The 22,577-nt window shown below is 36.1% G+C and overlaps 1 protein-coding gene across 1 annotated transcript in view; it reads left to right on the plus strand.

Annotated features, from left to right (window-relative positions):
- Positions 1-22,577, plus strand: part of Diaph3 (diaphanous related formin 3) — a 446,709-nt gene that overhangs the window by 48,726 nt on the left and 375,406 nt on the right. Inside the window, exons 3-4 of the mRNA XM_042685827.1 lie at positions 86-262; positions 17,674-17,778. Of these exons, the coding sequence (XP_042541761.1) occupies positions 86-262; positions 17,674-17,778 (282 nt within the window). The remainder of the gene's footprint in view (positions 1-85; positions 263-17,673; positions 17,779-22,577) is intronic.

Raw genomic sequence — 22,577 nt, forward strand, 5'->3', positions numbered from 1 at the left:
CCTTTTCCCCTTCAGTGTTGATAATGAGATAAATGTTGAGAGAAGAAATACTTACATTTTTTTTTTTTTAAATCTTTCTTTGTAGCTTGACAAATTTGCCAGCATAAGGATGCCTGGAAGCAAGAAAGAAAAACCTCCTCTACCCAATCTAAAGTCTGTGTTTGCAAGCACTGAGCACTCATCTGTGTCTTCAGAGATGACAGAAAACATTCCAAAGCCACTGTCAGACAGTGAAGTCTTAAAACTTTTTGAAAAGATGATGGTAAGAATTTTGAGTTTCTTTCTTTCCTTCTTGCCTGCTTGCCTGCCTGCCTGCCTGCCTGCCTCCCTGCCTCCCTTCCCCTTCCCCTTCCCCTTCCCCTTCCCCTTCCCCTTCCCCTTCCCCTTCCCCTTCCCCTTCCCCTTCCCCTTCCCCTTCCCCTTCCCCTTCCTTCCCCTTCCCCTTCCCCTTCCTTCCCCTTCCCCTTCCCCTTCCTTCCCCTTCCCCTTGTGCTGGGGCTTATACTTAGGGCCTCAACCTTTCTTGGCTTTTTCACTCAAGGATGACACTCAACTTGAGCTACACCTCTAATTTCAGCTTTTTGTTAGACAATTGGAGATTAAGAGTCTCATGGGATTTTCTGCCTAGGGCTGGCTTCTAGCAGCAATCAGCAGCTCTCAGCCTCCTGAGTTTCTCAAACATTTTAAGAATTTTGATTCTTCTTAAAATGTTTGAGAAATTCTTAGCTGTGCTGAGACTAATGTTAATGGAATGGAACTCATGTTCCATTAAAATAATAGTTTAACATAATAAGTTCTATTAGCACAATTTTTGTTAATTTCTGTTAACCATCTTGGTCTATAGAATTATTTCAGATTTCATTTAAGATAGCATTTCAGTTATAGATTTTTTTTTCTTTTTTCCTTTTTTTGAGAAAGAGCCTCACTATGTAGTTCAGGCTGGCTTTGAACTCATAAACTTTTTGATTTTGCTTTGTGAGTGCTAAGAGTACAGGTTTGTGCCATCATATGTGGTTGATATATTGTCCCTGGATCACAAAAGTAAAGGTCTGAAGAAAAATGTTAAGAATATATAAAAACGAACATTGTGAAGTATCAAATGTTCTATTTTTGTTTTTTGAGTAGATTATCCACATGGGCCAAGTTCAGTTTGTTTTTAGAAGATGATCACTGTGTTCTGCTGCTTTCTCTAAGTATGCCTTTTTTTTTTTTTTTGGGTCTAGTCGTGGGGCCTGAACTCTGGGCCTGAGCACTGTCCCTCAGCTCTTCAGCTCAAGGCTAGTGCTCTACCACTTGAGCCACAGCACCACTTCCAGTTTTTTCTGCTTATGTGGTGCTGAGGAATCGAACCCAGGGCCTCAGGCATGCAAGGCAAGCGCTCTACCACTGAGCCACCTTCCCAGGCCTATGCCTTTATTTATTTATTTATTTTTTTGTAGTTTTTTTTTTTAATTTTATTTTATTTTATTTGAGAACATACTGTACAGAGGGGTTACAATTACATGGGCAGGATAATGCATACATTTCTTACCAAGCATTGCAGCCTCCTTTGTTTACCCTTCACCTCCCTTCCCAGCCTCCCCCCTCCCCCCCACCCAATCATCCCCCCCCCCCCCCCCCCCCACCGACATTGTAAAGCTGGTTTTGACATGACATTTTGTACTTCTCATTGTTGCAACAGGTCCACCTGAATCCTTAAACGACTTGTTTGTCCCCATCTCCTCCACATGTTATACTGACATCAAATATAGTGAAAGTGGGGGTTACACTGTGGGGGAGGGACATACAAAGCAACAAAGAAATAATCTTATAAATGCGTTAGAAACACATGCATGAAAGAAACAAAAACATTAAAATACATATTTGAGGGTTCGTTTTCCTAACATCACATTCTCTGACTTTTTCCGCTTGACTCATACCTATACTAGATATTGCAAATAAGGGAAACCATGGGACCTATGTTTCTTTGGGCCTGGCTTACTTCACTTAATATAATTTTTTCCAAGCCTTTCCATTTCCTAACAAATGGGGAAATGTCTTTCTTTCTGATGGAGGTATAGAATTCCATTGTGTATATATACCACATCTTCTTGATCCATTCATCTCTATGCCTTTATTTTTGACAGTGTTTTATTCTTTTCTTAATTCTTACTGTATTTTTGTTGTTATACTATAAATAGTTAATACCTGTATATGTGAACCTTCTCCTTTTCTAGTAGAGACGCAAAGTATCCTTTGGGACAGGCCTTCTTCAGTTAGTTTTTTTTTTTTTTTTTTTTTTGGGTCTGGTCGTGGGGCCTGAACTCTGGGCCTGGGCACTGTCCCTCAGCTCTTCAGCTCAAGGCTAGTGCTCTACCACTTGAGCCACAGTGCCACTTCCGGCTTTTTTCTTCTTGCTTATGTGGTGCTGAGGAATCGAACCCAGGGCCTTGAGCATGCAAGGCAAGCGCTCTACCACTGAGCCACCTTCCCAGCCCCCTTCAGTTAGTTTTTAACTGTGATTCTTTGATTCAGCCACTGGTTTTTAAGCTGGATGAACTAATTTGACCAATAACTCATATGTATTAAGTATATTCAAACCATTTGCCACAAATGAATGATAATTTGGTCTAAACAGATTTATTTACCTATATACTTGCTACTTTCAGGTTGCTTATCTCCCAGGATTTAAATCTAACATTTGAAAAATTAAATGAGAAATGCCAGAAGATATTATTTAATAAAAGTTTTTTTTGTAAGTTCAGAAACAACTTTAGTTTTTGAGATATCTAATTAGCTTCCCAGGAACAACTATAGATAAGCTATTACAGTAGTTTAGGAAAATTTAGTAGGCAAGGTGAATGAGGGTCAAATCTTAATTCAGAATTTGGATTAGCAAAGGGAAGGGTGGTATTTTGAGATGGAGGAAATAGCAGTAAGGAAAGATGTTGAGCTAGAGAATAAATACCTCCAGAGGGACCAAAACCAGATCAGAAAAATTAGATTGGAATCATAACTAGGGACAGTTTATGGAAGGATTTTATATATGTTAATCAGAAGAGTTGTATTTTTTTTTTGAATCTGAGAAATACTACTCCCTAGTCTCGTCATTGTTCAGACGGACTGCACGATCTGTTTGTATTGCCTTGCCTTATTCTCTGTTCATCACAATATTTGTGTCCAGGGTTAATATGACTAATTTCTGTCTTCATAGGGTTTTTAAAGAAGTGTCCATGATTCCTAAGGCTCTGTCTACCATCTTTCTCTCTGTCTCTCTCTCTCTCTGTCTGTCAATAGAGATATAAATTTTATATCTATGACCACTATATATATATGTAGATAGATGTATCTCTATATATGTAGTTTTCATTTTTATTTTTGCAAAAACTGGGGAAACTCATCTATTATACCACCTTTCAATGAGATGCTAATTTATTTTGCTAACTATACATGGGTTATTGCTTCACTCTTGGTACGATGTGCTTCTATAATTTTAGCCAAGAACAAAGAAAACTTTATCTCTCCTTGCTGGTCTTTGCTACTGTCAATGAAGCTTGTATGGGAGGGCTCCTTTTTGTTTACTACCTGTGAGAACTCTCATGGATGCACTATATGTGGTGACACCCTAATTTCTGTGAAATTTTGGAATGGAACTTTTATGGCTCAGTTGTGATTACCTGAACTTTTAAAAAGTCATATCTGTGGATGCCATCTGAGTAAGTAGCCTATTGATCTTTAACATTTGTGAAGATCACATTTTTATTTTATTTTATTTTAAATCACAAGTAGTTAAAAGAACAACTATCTAGTGAGTACTGAATACAGGTTATTCTATTATTTTATTACTCTTAGAGTAGGTAGAAAGCTATCAGTTATACAATCAGGACAGATGGATTTAGGCAATTTTGAAGTGATTACAGAATGATTTTTACATAATCAAGCCAAATCATTTATGAAATTTTAATCTATTTGACAACAATTCAAGGCCACCCAGGGCTACATAGTGGGTTCAAGGCCAGTTGGAGCAATATATGGAGACTCTATCCTAAAAAACCAAAGTCTGGGATTGTAGCCTAGCTGTACAGTACCATGTGCCATTTCAAAAAGAAATTCAGTCATTAGCTATTTTGACCTTTTGTCATTTGTTCCAACAGAGATTTCATACTGTTTAAAATTGTACTTCTGTTTTTTGTTTTGATACTATGCAGTTTTAAAAATGATTCTTATTTACCAATTATCAGAAGTATTTAATTTTTTTATGGAGTAAAAGCTTTGTTTTGAAGAATTCCTCTTTTTCCCTTCTTAACATAGTCTTTTTGAAGGATTGTGCTTACTTGATTACTTAATGAATGCAAAGAACAGTGTAATACTTCAACATTTTTACTCATTTTACTTAGGAAATTGATTTACTTGGTCTCTAATATTTAGCTTCCATGTGTTTTCTTAAAGTAATCATAACTTTTTAGTTATTCCTCTTAGGGGTTTGATTTTTGTTTTAAGCTGTATTTTTAGCTGAAAGCCCACCTTGATTTTTAAATGAGTTTTAGGTACAAGAAATAGTTTTATTTGTCACTATTTATACATTGTACATTTCTGAAGTTAGTTTCAGTAGTGGTTTCTAGTGTACTTTTTGTAGATACATCTGTTTTTGAATAAGGTAAGCAAAACTGGCACAGGGTGAACTTGATTTGTTTATTCTAGTTGTTCCCTCTTTAAACCTGGCCTCTTATTTATTCTTGACCCCAAGTAAAATCTCAGGCAAGCCTCAGAGCTTTCCTGGTAGCTTCAAATAAAATCTCTAGCCTAATACAAACAGCCTAGTAGCATCCAAAGAATACTTCTTCCTTTACCTCTTTTGAGTTTGTTGTATTTGGAGTTTGCAGCTGGGGCTTTTGTGGGAGTACTTGGTCTCTGTTTCCTCTCCTAGCTTTTCTTTCTTTCTCTCTAGATGGAATTTGTCACCTCCAGGATTGAATTGGATAGAAGGAAACAAATATCTGCTGGTCTAGGGTGTTTATAGCTTGCCCTTGGTGTTGTATGTAGGGTGTTAGATTAGTCTCCAATGTAGTACTGTTGTAAGAAATTACTGAAGATGGATGGATAAAAGAACCTAAATGAATTAGAGTTGTGAGATTGAAAATCCAGTTTGGCTCTACTGGTTCTATAGGTTTTATAAGGCCAAAGTCAGTGGTAGTTGGCCAGGGGTTTAATGGAGGCTTTATGAAGGATTTTTTCAAATTCATTCAGGGTATTAACAGAATAAGACCGTTGCAATTGTGGAACTCTGTCTGTGCTGACTATAAGCTGGGCCTGCTCTTTGTTTCTTCAGGCCTTTCTCCAGTCTTTTATCTGTGATGCTGCATCTCAGGAGTTACCTGCTGTCTACTGATGTGTCAGTCTTCTGTCTCCATCCAGAGGAAGTTCAAGGGCTCAAAACAGAAGAAGCTCAACCAGATAATTAGGATGATTTCTTGTTTTATGGTCCATCACCAGCCCCTTTAGCAATGTAATATAACACATTAATGGGATCCAGGGATTAGGACAGTGGTCTGTTTTTGTGGGCCATTTTGTCAGGCAAATGCTGATACTTTGTTGCTCTGGGGTTACAACCCTGCTTCTCCCTATTCTTACCAGTAATTCTCATGTCACTGATGACTTCTTCCTTGGTTGCCACTGTATTCCAGGAGGATCCATTCCATTGCTGGCGTTACCTTTTGCATGTAGTACTTTTTAGATGGCTCAGGCCTGAATCTTTGTCTCTGAGATCCATTTTTTGTTCACATGTTGTATCTTTTCTCTTGACTTCTCCAAATCCTGCCTTCTGTAAAATGTAGTTTACTCTGGCTGTTTCCTTTGGTTGTTTCTACCAATAGCTTATAATTTTCACAACTTTGTTTCAGAGGTGTACCTCTGTAACTGTAAATAGATTTTATTTTATTTTTTTGTCAATCCTGAGACTTGAACTCAGGGCTTGGGTGTTATCCCTGAGCTGTTTTTGCTGAGGGCTAGTGTTCTACCACTTTGAGCCACAACTCTTCTTCCGAGATAAGAGTCTCACAGATTTTTCTGCTCAGACTGGCTTTGAGCTGAGATCCTCAGATCTCAGCCTCTGTAGCTAGGATTACAGGCATGAGCTACCAGTGCCTGGTTGTAAATGGCTTTTTAATAAACAGAGTTTTACAACATGGGACAGGGTAGAACATTTCCTCTTGTTGGCATAACTTATGTCTCCTTCCTTTTTCTCTTCCTGATTTTCATCCTGGCTAGTTGTTTCTGTGTTTTCTCTTCTATTGTTTATTTCCTCTACGTGGCACCTCCTGCAGTGTCTTCATACCTTTTGTTTTTCTGTGTACTCCAGGCAGGTTGGAACCCTTCCATGTTATAGACTGACTCATATATTCTAATACCTTCCTTAAATCTTCTATAGAAGAATAGCTGTAATCCAGCTCTGTAAAAGATGTAGATGCCACTGCATCAGAAACTGAACATATCAAATAACAATAACAGCTACATACTTCTTTAGTTCTTTATCTGGGAAACATACTGAAATCTATGTACTGCTTGATAATATAAACCCATTAGTGTTGTCCTTATTAGTACTGACTAGTTCTCCAAAAGCTTTTGGTTTAGATTACTATAGTGGCCTCTTCTATTCATATCTCCATTTCTCTATTTGAGAATTCTTATCCGTACTGTGTCTTAGCCCAGACATTTGCCTTTCTATCTTCTCACACTCCTTCAGACATAATTATAGTTAACTGGCCTCTCATAGCTGCTCAGTGGGAATTTTTAAGGAATTCATTTTTTTGATTGATTGATTGTTTTGATATCTGTCTCTGCTACATTACTCCATGAAGTATTTATTATAATCCCAAACAAATGTCTGTGGATAAGTGAGACTTCCTGAGGATTAGATTTTTCTTTTTTGGTCATTCTGGAAATTGAACTGTGGGCCTTATGCTTGCTTGTCAGAGTGCCCTACTCCTGAGCTACACCTCCTGCTCTTTTTAGCACTAGTTGTTTTGAGATGGGGTCTTGTTTTATGTCTAGTGCCATGCATGGACTACAGTCTTCCTATTTTGTGTTTTCCTGTAGCTGGGGTGACAGATTTGTGCTATCATGTTAGTGTCTATTGAGATGGAATTTTGTAAAATTTTTCAGCCAAGGCTGGCCTGGGACCATGATTCTTCCAATCTCAGTTTAAGTACTAGAATTTACAGGTATGAGATCTCAGTACTCAAGAAATTCCCAGGATCCTATCTTTTCCTTCACTCTTAGATCCTAAGATTAAATGGAGAATAGCTTTATTTCATAGACTGACCAATAACACAAAAACATTAATGAGTAGAAGAGATTTTTCATCTCATTTATACCTTTTTTCATTTTCTCACTTTTATTGTCTGTTGAGAGGATGAAAACTATGCAAGAAAGGTCATCTGTCAGGATGTCACCATTATCAGGCATTAAATGAGTGCCCATGATAATCAGAGTCATTCTGACAGAAATGAAATTCTGGAATCCCTGTCCAGAATTGTGGTAAGTGTGGAAAAATGATCTAATAAAATTGCTTCAAGTACTTATATCTGAATAGTGATGCTGTAATCATTTCCTGGGAAGATATTTATCAGACTTTCACATAATATAGGAGAAAGCACATTTGTAAAATGTCACCATCATCTTTATGTGTGTGTTTGAAGTCTGTCCTGGAATTAAGAGCTTGGATGACCTGCTGGTGTGTGTGTGTGTGTGTGTGTGTGTGTGTGTGTGTGTGTTTATTTGGCTTTTTGTGAGAGAAAGCAATGCAGATAATGCTGCAGGTATTCATTCATGTTTCTTTTAAAACATTTCTGTGTATAATATAAAATTATATTGAAATACTTTGCCAATTATAAAGTACTTCAGGGATATCAAAAGTATGGAAAATAATATAATAAATGCCATCATAGCTATAATTGAAGTTCTTTGTGTACTTAAGTTATACTTCAAATACATTGTTTACTCTCTCTTACTAGAGATGAGCAATAATTCGGCTTGATAGTTCTCATTGATTAAAAAACCCTTTTCCTCTGCAGCTAGCACAGAAAACTCTTTTTACTCAGAATTGATGCTAAGTTGCTGAATCAGTGCCCCATAACTCTCTAAAACTTCAGTTCATATTTACTACAAATAAGATCATCATCATATAGAACTGCAACATAGCTACTAAAACTAGAGACTTAACACTGTGATCACTTTACACCAGTTACTCCTCAGACACTCTTCAGACATGGCTAGTCATTGAGTCCAGAATCATGTACTGAATTTCATTGTCATGTTCCTAAAATATTCACTTGGGAACAGTTCTTCTCTTTCTTCATATTTTATGAATATGTTAAGCTTGAAGGTCCGAGGCTGCTTAATTTCCAGAAGGTTCTTTAGTTTGCATTGGTATTATGAGTTTAAATTGGCAATTCTGTAGGATGGAAACAGGATACTTCTCATACTCTAATGGACTTTTCCCATCCATGATCACTAGGGCTAACTGAGTCATGCCTCATTTATTGGCCCTTTGGTAAATTTCCTGTTTGTATTACTTGTTTATTTTTAAAATGTCATCAGTATATTGAATTGTGGAATTTTGTCATACATGATTAATAATTTACTGTGTGTTTAGGTGTATTAAAAATCTTGTCTCAGTCTAAGTTTTTTCACTTGCAGTGGGGTTTGAAGTACAGAAGCATAAATAGAAATGTAAGATTCATTATGATCATGTGAACCTTTTTTTTTTGATCTGGGCAATTTTGTGTATTACTGAAAGTGACCTTTACTCTGATGTAATCTATTTTTCTCTATTTACATCTAAAGATATTAGAATTATGTCTTAAAATTTAATATGAAGTTTGGAGCCATTTTTCTACATAGATAACTAGTTTCTCCAGCAGCATTTATTGATTAGTCTATTGTCTTCCTTAATTTGCAATGCTTCCAGTGTTATGAACTTTATATAAACATATATAGGTTTGTTTCTGAGCTTTGATTTGACCCATTAGTTGGTTCTTCTAACACTGTGTTTATATCTATTGTCTTAATTATTATACCTACATAATAAACTTATCAAAAGACTTTTTCTTATTCAGCATTACCTTGGCATTCAGCATTACCTTGGAATTCTTAGACCTTGGCTTGTTAAAAGATAATAATTTTAGAATCAATTAGGTACTGTCATATGCCCTATATATGTTATATACTCATGCATACATGAGTATATAACACTTCCCCATGTAATCATTGTATATATACATATATATATATTCACATCACAAGGTCTTTATTGAATTTCCTCTTGAACTATAAAAGTCTTGCATATATATATATATACACATACATACATACATACATATATATTCCTGGGTTTCTTGCTTATATGTAAGGAATAGCTCTTAAAACATTAACAGCCAGGTGCTGATGACTCATGCCTATAATCCTAGCTACTTAGGAGGCTGAGCTCTGTGGATCACAATTGTAAACCAGATTGGGCAGGAAAGTCTATAGGTTCTTACCTCCAATTAACCACTAAAAAGCCAGAAGTGGAGTTGTGGCTCAAGTGGTACAGCACTAGTCTTGAGCAAAAAATACTCAGTGGTTGGGAGTCTGTGGCTCACGCCTATAACCTAGCTATTGAGGCAGCTGAGATCTGAGGATGATGGCTTGAAGCCAGTCCTGGCAGAAGATACCCCATGAGACTCTTACCTCCAATTTAACCACTCAAAAACTGGGAGTAAAGCTGTGGCTTAAGTGGTAAAGTGCTATCCTTGAGTGCAAAGAGGCTTAGTGACAGCACCCAGGCTCTGAGTTCCAGCCCCAGGCCTGGCACAAACAAAAAGACCAAAACATCAACAGCCTTGTTAATAAAAATAATTTTTGCTTATTGACTTTGGTATCCAGTAATCTTACTGAAATCTCTTTGGTTTTTGTTTGTAGGGTCTATCATATTTTCTATGTATACAGTCTGAAGATCTTTTATTTTACAATCTTTTAATAATTTGTTTCCCCTTTATATTTATTTTCCTTTGCACAGTGAAATTTTATGTAATAGAAGGTTATAAGTTATCTTGATTATTTTTTCAGATCTGTTATTTTATTTCAAATGTAATTAAAAATTAATGAATAGAGTAGAAGCTCTTCTTTGCAGAAAAATTTTCTGTGTCCCAACCAAGAACTTACGTCATTGTCCAAAAACTCAGTATGCTCTGAAAATTGAGACCAGACTGATCAATTTTCAGTCACTGTTTTCTGATAGCCCAGGAAGCAGCACTAATATCTTTTTTTCTGGTCCTGAAATGTTAAGGAGAGGCTATTTGTTTTTTAGTTTTATATTTCACTTAAATTAAGTTGGCTTGTCCCTGACTAGATCTGTCTTCCCATAGGATAGATGGTTGATTCTGTTCAGTTTTATTCTTTAAGCTAGCTCTAATTTTCATAATTAATTATGTTAGTGATTGTATAAAGCACATTTGTTTTGTTTATTAGTTCTCATGAATGTATATTGGATTGTAAACATTTAACTTCCTTCACTTTTTCACTCAAAGTGCCCCATGGTACACATTGTGCAAATTTGGTAGTATTTAATTGAATGTGTTGACTTTTCTTTCTTCACTTTGGTGAATACCATGTTTAAGCAATTAAATGATATAAATCAACCCCCATAGAGTTAATGTTTTTGTGAGCTTTGTAGCCCATATAGAAGCATAATCATCTTTACCTAATATAAAGTATAGTTTCAGAAGTGGAAAGAAGAGCTAAAAATGAAACTAATGCAATCATATATAACCACACTGTTACTTGATATTTTTTTGGTAGTTAGTGGGAGGATAATCTAGCTTGCTATTTCTTATTGCTTGTCTTTGTGTACATACTAATGAAAAAAAATTTCTACCTTTTATATTCTCTTTTAATTTTATTCACAACTATTCCTTTGATCAGGTAAATAAATGGCCATTTTATAGAGAATATAAATCATTGTATATGAGTATATAAATGATACTGGTCACTTCCAACTAAGACCCTTCTGTGCTAGTTTTTTAAGTGTTAGTAGATGTCCATCAACAGTTGTTTTAATATTCTTTACAAAATCTACTTTTGTATACCCTGAGCATTTTTTCTTTATAAAATGAAATGTACATTTACAGTTGACCAGATAAAATGTGAGAGGTTCTGTGAGAATGCTTTGTTTGATCCATTAGTTGTCTTCTTTTCAGTTGGGTAGAAATGAAAATGTCAGGGAAAGGTGGTTTAAGAGCAATCCAAAGAATAATCCAAATATGAGGAGGAAGAGGCAGAAGGATATAGAATAGTGTAAGGCCAATGTCCAGTTGATGCATGGATTGTGCTTGCCACAGGGATAATGTCAATGTGTGGTTGTTTCTTCTAGATCCAGATAAATGAAAAAATAAATGAATCAGGAGCATTGGATTTTGCCTGGTAGCAGTCTGTAGCACTATACAATGTCTAGAGAGAGAGAAATTTAAAAAGTTCAAATACTATAGTAATGCTTAAATTTGCTGTTTCTGCAGTTAGGTGCTTTGTAGGCACATAATCTTACAACTGAAAAGACCATTTCTCAGTGTCATTTTGTTCTGCAGGAAAGTTTTAATTTTAAGACATGAGTGTTTTATTCTTTATATAATTTATGAGGAAATGGTCATTTATCTGGAAAATTTGAAAAGCAAATGAATGAATCAATGTCAGTAAGTTCTTACTGGCAGGATTACATAATAGTTGTCTGTGACTGTTCAAGCACTATTCAGGTAACTGGTTGAATAGTTCCACTAAGGTTATATTCTAAAACAAATTACACTTGTGCCACATTTTGTATATTTATCTCATATCTTTTTTCTTTTTTCTTATTATCTTTAAGTAATTGTACAAAAGAGTTGACATTTAACAAAGCAGTTTATAAATAAAAACTTTTTTCTTGGGATCCGGTCATGGGACCTGAATTCTGGGCCTGGGCGCTGTTCCTCAGCTCTTCAGCTCAAGGCTAGCACTCTACCACTTGAGCCACAGCGCCACTTCCGGCTTTTTTCTTTTGGCTTATGTGGTGCTGAGGAATCAAACCCAGGGCCTCATGCATGCAAGGCAAGCACTCTACCACTGAGCCACCTTCCCAGCCTCATAAAATACATCTTGATCAGTGTCACATTCTCATTTCTTTTAACATTCTCATTTGTTGTCTGTTTTCATATTTATAGTACAGAAGAAAAGGTGATAAAGGTGTTTTCGCTTATGTTGTTATAGTATATAAGAAAAGGTGATAAAGGTGTTTTCTCTTATGTTGTTTGATACTGGAATTAGGATAAACTTAAGTTCATTTTTTATTTTTATTTTTAAAATTTTTATTGTTAAAGTGATATACCAAGGAGTTACAGTTACATAAATCAGGTTTTGAGTACATTTCTTTTTGGACAATATCATCTCTTCCTTCATTTTCTCCCAGTTTTTCCCCTCATGACCCCCCTTTTCCCCACCTTGTATGGTTCATTTTCAACATAGGAAATTCATTTTTTAATTGAGAAAAGTTACATTGTCCCAATAAACTACAAGCAGAATATTTGACCAAATAATTGTGCTTATGAGTTCTTTATTATTCTCTGGATATAGGTCATATTTTTCTGGTTGTGGTTCTATCTATCCTTTCTATTAATTTTAGTGGGGATTATATAGAAAAAGGTGGATAGAACAGTGAAACTTTAACCCAACTATTGAGAAAATAAAAGCATGTTATCCTTTTCAGTTACATTTATATAAAAAGATTGTTATAAAGATTTGTCTGAAAACTGTAAAATGAGACAAAGTGAGCTTTATATATATTTTAACACTAGTATAATTATTGATACCTTGATATAGTAATAAGTTCAAGGTTGTATTTATCTTTCAATTCTCTAGTTATATGTAAACTTGATGTAAAACAAAATGTTTGGAACTGCTGAAGTATATGAGATTCATTTAGTATGCACTATTTGTGAAAGTATGTAATGGCCAAAATACAATTTCAGTAGAAAAAAATACTTGTAACTTAGTGTTGAGGTAATTACCAACAGAAGTGTTGGTGATTGATGTGAAAGTGGATTTCAAATGTGGTTGAGAACAGAATTACACTTTTAAAAGAACTATGGATAAAACTGTGCTTGTGCTGAAGTCTCAAGGTAAAAGTAGGGGATTGTGGGCTAACAATAGCAAAACAGAGATTGTAATCAATAACAATTATGTTGGTTTTACTCATAAAGCAAAACATGATACATTATTGAAATCAGATAATGTGGTTTTGCTTTTGCTGTGTTTGCAATTTTTTTCTTCCAATATTATGCTTATTGATTCATTTGAATGTTTAGATCAATTATAGTACTGTTTTTTTTTTTTTCCAGTCTCTATTTTAACACTAGTCATATCTTTGCCTGGGTTTAATGTGTTTATTTTCTGGCTGAGTTTCTTAGCACCTGACCACCTTCAACCTTGTCTTTGTGTTTATTTGCCTAATTCTGTAAATAGTCAATCATTTTAAATTTAATTTGACTCTCCCTGGTGTTATGTATTCCATTCAACTTGATGTATGTAAATTTAATGAGCATGCTGTCTTGTAAAATCCACATTTGTGAATGAAAATATTGAATTTAACATTTGTCATTCAGTAGAAAAAAATGCTCACTCTCTGTTTGCTGTTCTCTGCTTGATTGCTCCTTAGTGCTCACTATTTACATATATATGCTCACATCTTTTTTTCCTTTCTCAGTTTGCGAGCCATAATGTGGAAAATATTTATTTTGTGCCCGGTTATTTTTACCAGATTAGATTGGAGCCTAAAAACAGTAGTAGAAACCAGTACATTTTTGGTTTGTTGGGTTCTCTGTCCTCATCTACCCAATAGAAAGAAGCTTTTTAAATTTTTAGATAATCTTTTTTTTTTTTTTTTACTTTTTCATTGTCATTACAAAGGTACAGAGGAGTTACCATTTCAAAAGTCAAGTAATAACTTCCTCCCTCCCTCATTCCCTCCCTCCCTCTTTGCCTCCCTCCCTCCCTTCTTTCCCTCCCTCCCTCCCTTCTTTCCCTCTCTCCTTCCCTTCTTTCCCTCCCTCCCTCCCTCCCTCCCTTCTTTTCCTCTCTCCCTCCCTCCCTCCCTCCCTCCCTCCCTCCCTCCCTCCCTCCCTCCCTCCCTCCCTCCCTCCTTCCCTCCCTTCTTCCTTCCTTCCTTCCTTCCTTCCTTCCTTCCTTCCTTCCTTCCTTCCTTCCTTCCTTCCTTCCTTCCTTCCTTCCTTCCTTCCTTCCTTCCGTCCTTCCTCTTTTTTTTTTATAGTAGCTGTTTCTTTCACTCACTTTCCAGCCAGCCAGTCATTGTGTATTTAAGATAAACTATACCCTAGAAACTTCTGCTAAAAAAACCCCAAAAACACACCTCCATCCCCCAAAACCTCCACAAAGGACTTGAAAATAGTTTTAAGTGAGTAAGAGATGTTACTTTTTTTTCAAACTACCCATAGAATTTTGTTATTTAATGTATTCAGTTTTGTCTTTTAAATATAACCATTTAGTCTATTTATTTTATAAAATTTATTGTGATATTAAGGATTTAATCCAGGACTTCTTGTTTGCCACAGAACTAGTCTACCACTTTAGCTATACCCTATCTTACTTTAAGTTTATTTCAAACTTAAAGAATTGTCACAAGGCCGGGTGCTAGTGGCTCACACCTGTAATCCTAGCTACTCAGGAGGCTGGGAGCTGAGGATCATGGTTCAAAGCCAGCCTGGGTAGGAAAGTCTGTGAGACTCTTATCTCCAATGAACCACTCAGAAAACCAGAAGTGTTGCTGTGGCTTAAGTGGCAGAGTGCTCACCTTGAGCTGTAGAGCTGAGGGATAGCACCCAGGTCCAGACTTCATAAAGCCCCATGTGAGAGAAAGACAGAGAGAGAGAGAGAGAGAGAGAGAGAGAGAGAGAGAGAGAGAGAGAGAGAGAGAGAGAGAGACAGACAGAGAGAGAGACAGAGAGAGAGAATTGTCACAAATAGCAGAGAATTTGTTTCTTCTCTCTCTCAGCTTTTCTTAATGTCATTACTTTATAGTAACATTAGGGCATTGTCAGTAACATTGACAATAACATTAGGATGATTCCTAATGTTCATTGGAGTGAAAATACTGCTAACTAAACTGAAGACTTTGTTTTCAGCTATGTCCTGGGATTCAATCCAGATAGCACATTGCTATATTTCAGTGTGCCTCTTTCCTCTGTCCTCTGGCTTTCTTCATTTCTCCGATTCTGAAAGCATCCCATGCATGAATCACATCTGATCTTTCTCAGCATCTCCAGGGAACCTGACCTAAGACAATTGAGATACACTGTGACAGTTTTAAGCAAATATATATTGAAAAACATGAAAATTGCACACCAGGTCTTTCTTGGCTCCTCTTGGTTTGGTTTTTCTTGGATACCTGTGGGAGATGTTTAATCCAGTCCCTCTAGAATTGTTATCTAAGATACGTATCTGTAATTTCCAAGAAAAATCTAATACTCTGTAGTGTTCTATGTAGATAAAAATAAAAATTCTGTTCTAAAATCTTGCTACGTTTTCCTTTTGCTAGGATGATTTCTTTGTATTGCTTCCTTCTTTTGCTTTTTCCTCTTGTAAAAGGGCAAAGCTGAGTCTCGGAAATGCCATTTTTTACCTGTTAGGTAGAGTTTCAGGCCTAGTATGTTTTCTATTAGGTTTTAGGGTGATGTAGCTGATTGAACACTTTGTTCCATCTATAGAATCAAATCTTTCTTTGCTTTTGTTTTTCACATTGAGACTGTCCTTGTCAGGAAGATGAGTGCCAAACTTAAAGAAGAGAGATGGCATAAGCTGCAAGAAAGTACTTGGAAGAGCATGAGATCTCTTCCTTAGTCAATATATAACACTACTATCAGAGTTCCAGAGACATGAACCACTGGGTACTGAACCAATATAGATACTGACTGGTACATGAAGCGACTTTACTAAGGGAGTGGCTTGTGAGACTGTGGAATCTAAGTCCAGTGATAAGCTTCCTGTAGGCAGGGGATGAAGAAAGGATAACGTCTGAAAATCTGGGGCAGGTTGTATGCGTATACCATAGATACTAGCTGATGTCCCAGAGTCTGAAGGCTGGAGAAGCAAGGTCAGAGAAAAATGAATGTCTTGCTAGAAGAAGAAAATGAATTCACCTTTCCTTTGCCCCTTTGTTCCACTAGGCCCTTCCCTTATTGGATGAGACCATTGATTCAAATGTCAATCTTTTCTGGGAACACACTTAAAACATATCCATACATGATGCTTTATCAGCTATGTGGCTACCTCCTATTCCAGAGGTCTTATTGTGGAGCCTTGGCTAGGCTGGACTTCAGAATCCTCCTACTTCAGCCTCTTGAGTGCTGAAATTACAGGTGTACACCATCATGCCTGGCCATCTTAAATATTTCTGTCAAAATAAAATGAGGGGAATCTAATTTCAAAGTACTTAGAGGGTTCCTTTGGTAGTCAAAAACTGAGTCAGCCTGAAACCATTAGCTACAGTGTCTAATGACATTTGGAGAAAACTGTGTTGCATTAGGTGATCCAAACCTTGAATTTTGTGCATTTGAGGAGATAGGTAGTTTCTATGCATTCGTATTATATCTGCCTCAGGGCGGAAATCAGGAGGATATCCATGGGTGCTAACCTTCCCCTTTAGCCATTTTCTCTTACCTTAGACTACCTTTTCTTTGCTAAGCAGCCTTGTAAGTAGCATAATTGATACGAATTGGAATATTTATATGGGTCTACATTTGTGGTGTTTTCAGTCAAAATTCTATGCAGGATCTAGGATTCTTAACCCCTCATTCTTTTGGTGCTGTTCAGAAATGTTAGTTTTCTAGATAGTCCTTGTTTATATGAATGTGCACGTTAATGTGGTGTATATATATATATATATATATATATGTATATATATGTATATATATATATATATAGTGGATGGAGAAAGACTATTAAGATAATAGAATATTTAAGTTGCTGGGAACAGTATCCAGTGTTTTGATAGTGTTATGCGTTTGTAACAGAATTTGGGAGATGGTGGTTTATTTACGTTTTTGATTTCTTAAAATATCTTTATTGTTAAGGTGATTAACGGGGGGGAGAGGTTATAGTTACATAAGTAAGGTAGTGAGTACAGTTTTTTTAAACACTGTTACCCTTCCCTCATTTCCTCCTACTTTTCTCTATTCCCCTCTCCCCCTAATTTTTTATTTTTATTTTTTTATGGGACACACTAACTTTCTAAACAATACAAGATAACTTCACATGCAGCTGTTGTAAAATAAGAAAATATATTGGAATTGTGAATCCTAAAGACTTTATGAAAGGCAGAAATTTGCAACTGCCTAATTATCTATAGAGATGTGAATATAATTTTAGTAGCCTGCTATGAGCTTAAGGCCTTTCTGGTAAGCATTTTACCTGTTAAAAGGATCTAGAATACTTTCTTTGGGGTTTCCATAGTCTCCCTTACTATCTTTGCTCCAGGCAGGGCTATGCATAAATCATTCCAAAACAATTAATGCTGCTTTCATCCCAAATTATTGATTATTTTTTCTGTTCACAGTATATGTGCAACTGCAGTTCTACTCAGATTCTAAAATCAGGCATTTTAATTCTGTTTTCCAGGAAGATATGAATTTAAATGAAGATAAAAAGGCACCATTGCGGGAAAAGGATTTCAGTATCAAAAAAGAAATGGTGATGCAGTACATTAATACCGCTGCTAAGACAGTAAGTAAAACTGTCAAGTTGAAAAAATACTGCTTAAACAGGTTGTAGTGTGGAAAACAATGCATTCGTCTATTGAAGTGCTAGGTTTGTGTGCAGCTGTAATCAGGGATTTTGAATGTATAATTAAAGACCCAAGAATTACAATAAATTTGCTTAAAAATATTTCACATCTTACATCATTAAAACTACTTGTTTGTGGCAATCCCATTGTTAAGAAGCACTGTGGTCTCCTCTGAGACCTTTTCTTGTTAGTGAATTAAGATGCTCATTGATTTCCCATGACACTTATAAATATGCATAGTGTTTATATTAGAAAAATGAGACTGATTTTTTCTCTACCTACTTAAATCATGACACATAATGGGTATATGTTTAATGTAAATTTCCCTGTGGATAAAAATGTCCTGTGACAAGTTATAAATGTTGGTACTGAAGGGAGCACGGAGCCTTCACATAGCTGCCAGTTTTCCAGGGAAATATGAAATACATGGGCAGAAATAATGACTAAATATCCAAGAAACCATGACTGACACACAAAATCAATTGCATTTATTTTACAAAACAGCAGATTAACTTGGGTAGTCATATACAAGTTGTAAGTATGGATGAAAAATATAAAATGGAAGACAGTGATGAAGCAAAGACAGTAGAAAATGAAGTTGGCTGAATTTTATATGAATTAGGGATTAGAGAAAAAAAAGTAGCTTAATTCACTCTTTTTCACTTCAACATATGGCCAGGTTATAAGAGCATAATTTATTTATACTCTAAGTCCATTTATCTACTAAACTAGTCAGTGACTAAGGTATTTCTTTTGCAAGAAAGACTAATATAATGTTTAATTTTTAAACAGATACTTTGGCAGCCTGACTCAGTTGTGAAACCATCGTATGTACTATGCATTTTCCAGCCCTCTCTTCTCATTCTGATATTAATTAATGTTGTGTCAATGATACATGGATATCATAGATGGCACTAAGGTTTTAGGAGTCTGAGGTGGGATGACTTAGATCTGTTTATTAGTCTGGAGCATCATATTATACCTCTCTGGTATTCAATTTTCTCATCCCTAATATGAGATTCCTATATCCTAGACTTTTTGTCAGCGTTAAGATAAATTATCTATTCCATTATTGGAGCTTAATATTGTAAACTGATAGCTGCCACTTGAGATAGTAGTGGTGGTAATAATTTGTTTTAATTTTCTTTGTGATTTTGCTCTTGCCACTGAAATCACACCATAATTTAAAATATAGGGAAAAATATATTAATAAAATACAAATTAACAGGTTGTTGAGTTCAGATTTTGAAGACATTATTTGCTTACTCAGACTAAGTGTCTGTCATCTAGGCATTTACCATGGACATCAAAGTAGTGTCTAGCACTGCATTCTCTAGAGCACATTTGGCCACACGTAAAGCACACTAACATATATGTGAAAGCATGTGGAATATAGAATGCAGAAGATTATTGAGTAGAGATGGGAAACTATTTTACATGAAGTAGCCAAGGAAGGCTACTCTGTTAGAAAATTTAAATCTAACACGTATGCCTTTATTACATATAATTGTATCAGAACTGGTTACATCTGTTAGATTGGTTTAGAAAAAGGTTGGCATTTTAAATTCTGAAATTTGAGATAATATACAGACTTCTACAAGAACAACAACCCTTTTTGAATTTTGTTATAGTGAGTCCATTCGACTTTACATTCACTAATTTTAAAGTTTAATCCTCGAATCATTTTGCACTAACATTGGAATTTATTTACCAGAATTAGGTAATTAAATTATCAGGATTGAAATAGATTAGTTATCAAAAGTGTGATTACAACATTGACTCATTTAATTAGTGTGTAGAAGATCATGGCTTTTCCTAGGAGGGTTCTGTATAATTTGGCAGATGGTTAGCAGTATAGAAAGTTTAAACTGACCAGTTATTCTTTTCTGTTCTGAAAAGAGAAACATGCTTCATTAACTCTAGGGTACAGACTTTGTCTTGCTACTTCGAACTCATAACTACTGAAAAACCGATTCAAAATTCATAGATTGTTTTGTAGCAGATATAGGGAGTATATGTGAGATACACTTTTTGTTTTTTTAAAACAGCAATCTTGCTCTGTAGTTTTAAACTTATGATCCTTTTACCTCAGCTTTCCAAGTGGTAAGATTACAGAAGTGTAGCATCATACATGGCTTTGGTATACTTTTAATTATGTTTCAGCCTTAGAATTTTCATTGAATTTCTTTTTTGTGAGTAAGCATTAGTATTATTTTTTCCCCCAAATACTACTACTGCAGTTAATTTAAAAGTGCTGTATAAATATTAAGATGAAAAGTAGGCCTAAGTGGGTTACTTTTTAGTTTAGGAGAAAATAAAAAGCATTAATCAAACTGGTTTATTTCCAAGACCTCAGTAAATTTTTTAAGTGGCAAAATAGTAAAACTGAATTTCTACAGGTAAGCAGGATAATTAGGATTTTGTTAAGTTAGTGTCATATTAGGGCCATGTATTACACTAGCATTACTTTTTTCTAACTTCCTAGGGCATGGGTATGCGATTCAGGTTTGTTCAGGATGATTTGGTGGGAAGTTATGTTGTGGGTCTTCTGAGGTGGCTGCCCTTTGGTTCTTAATGGGTTCTTAGCAAGAGATCCTCTTTCTCTGTATTGGCCATAGTTAAGGAAGTTGTGGGATACAGAGCTTGGCCTGAGAGAGTTGCCACTGTGCCCTAAGTGCACAGTGTTCAAGTAATTCCATTGAGGGAGATGAGGCATGTTGTTATTTAATCTGTGTGTGTGAGTGTGTGTGTGTGTGTGTGTGTGTGTGTGTGTGTGTTTGTTTTGGTTTGTTGTTTTTTGGTCTATCCTGGTTTGTATGTTTGTTTGTTTGTTTTTTTGAACATAGCCAGGGTCTGTGCATTGTCCTTGAGCCTTTTTGCTCAAGGCTAGTTATCTACTACTTCAAGCCACAGCTACCCTTCTGGTTAATTACAGATAAGAGTCTCATAGACATTTCTGCCTACGCTGGCTTCAAATAGTTATCCTTGTATCTCAGCCTCTTGAGTAGCAAGGATTGCAGGCATGAGCCACTGTCTGCTTTTGAGTCTGTTTTTGACTAATACAAATGGCTAATATTCCATCGCCATACATTTTTGCCTATGTGGGATGTCTCTAATTCTAATTTATCTTAGAAATCATGGTTTCCAGACCTACCCTATAGATGGAAGAAGTACTCATGGTCCTGTTTCTGTTTCCTGGAAAATGACTTACTTTAGATATTTAGAAATGGGCTTATTAGAGAAAATGTCTTTCATAAAGATTATAAGCCAAGCACTAGTGACTCATGTATAATGCTAGCTCTTCAGGAGGTTGAGATCCAGGGAATGAAGGTTTGGAACCTATTGCCTCAAAGGATAGGCCACCAACTAAGCACACCTATCTACCACCCATGATCAGAGTTCAAAAATGAGTGTAGACTTTACTTTTTGTTTGATTCTGTAGCTAGAGAGTGAGACTCTTGTTCAATTAATGATAAGGATGTTGAAAGTGGCTCTCATGAGATAAGCAGAGTGGAATGGAAGGCCACAGTTCCCACACAGTGGAAATTCCTATGACAGAGGTAGATTAAGATACAGTTAAAGAATGAGTTAAAAGGCTGGGTGCCAGTGGCCCACGCCTGTAATCCTAACTACTCAGTAGGCTGAGATCTTGGGCCAGAAAGACCAGGACTCTTTATCTCCAATAAACCGCCAGAAAGCCAGAAGTGATACTGTGGCTCAAGTGGTAGAGATAGTCTTGAGCTGAAGAGCTCAGAGACAGTGCCCAAGCCCAGAGTTCAAGCCCCATGAGCGAGACACCCCTCCCAACCCCCCCAGAAAAAGAATGTGTTAAAAGGATTTTTGTCTAAAATAGGATTTAGACCAATGAGATGCTTTTTCTTTCCCCATCACAGAAGAATAGTGGAAATAAAATACACACTATGCCTTTCTATCTGTTAGATGGTAGTCTTCCATATGCTGCTCCATTGTTAAGTTTTTTTAGGTTAATTTGTGACTTAAGAATGTGGACAAGGCATGAGAGGACAAAATCAGAACAGTGAAATCAGACCCATGAAAGGGGACCTTGAGGAGGAAGAGGAGCAAAGGGAATCAGGAGAACAATTGAAGAAGCCAGGTTTGAGAGCTAGTAAATTAGAACCTCAGACATGTCTGGCCCTTTGTGGGGATGAATGTGTGGACGGAGAAGGGGTAAACCTTCAAAAGGACTTTTGAAGAACATTTGCTTTTTGCTATATACTATAATGCATTTATTAAATCTCCAAGAACCTTTCAGCAGAGTCGAGCATTTGCTCATTAGTGCTGTAGGAGTTGATTCTCCACTTTGTTTTACGTATCAAGGTGATAAAAATGGCTAGCTGCATTATAACTGTAACCTGTGAGCAAGTGGTCATTTACAGCTGGACCATTATGTGCAGATGAAACGCTTTTAAATTTTCTCTTTAAAATGTGTACATCTAGCTAAAAGCCTCTTCCCCTACTCTGTCCTTGGTATATAAACACGGTTGCAGTGACACAGTCATGTTAGGTGGGGTATGACCTAACAAGGAAGGCATTAATATCACACTGTTTTCTATTTATTCTTACTTTTTTCCCTTCTCAAAGAGAACCAGTCCAGCTCCTCATAAGTGCTCCTGGAAGTTTGGTTCTACCTGGAACTGTGTTGCCAATTTTTCTTTTTTTTCCTAGTGAAGCTGGTTTCTACCTGAATGAAAGGGCTTCCACACATTTGTCAGAGTTG

This window comes from Dipodomys spectabilis, unplaced genomic scaffold, assembly GCF_019054845.1.
Source record: "Dipodomys spectabilis isolate Male_0828 unplaced genomic scaffold, ASM1905484v1 ptg000095l, whole genome shotgun sequence".
Taxonomy (NCBI): Eukaryota; Metazoa; Chordata; class Mammalia; order Rodentia; family Heteromyidae; genus Dipodomys; species Dipodomys spectabilis.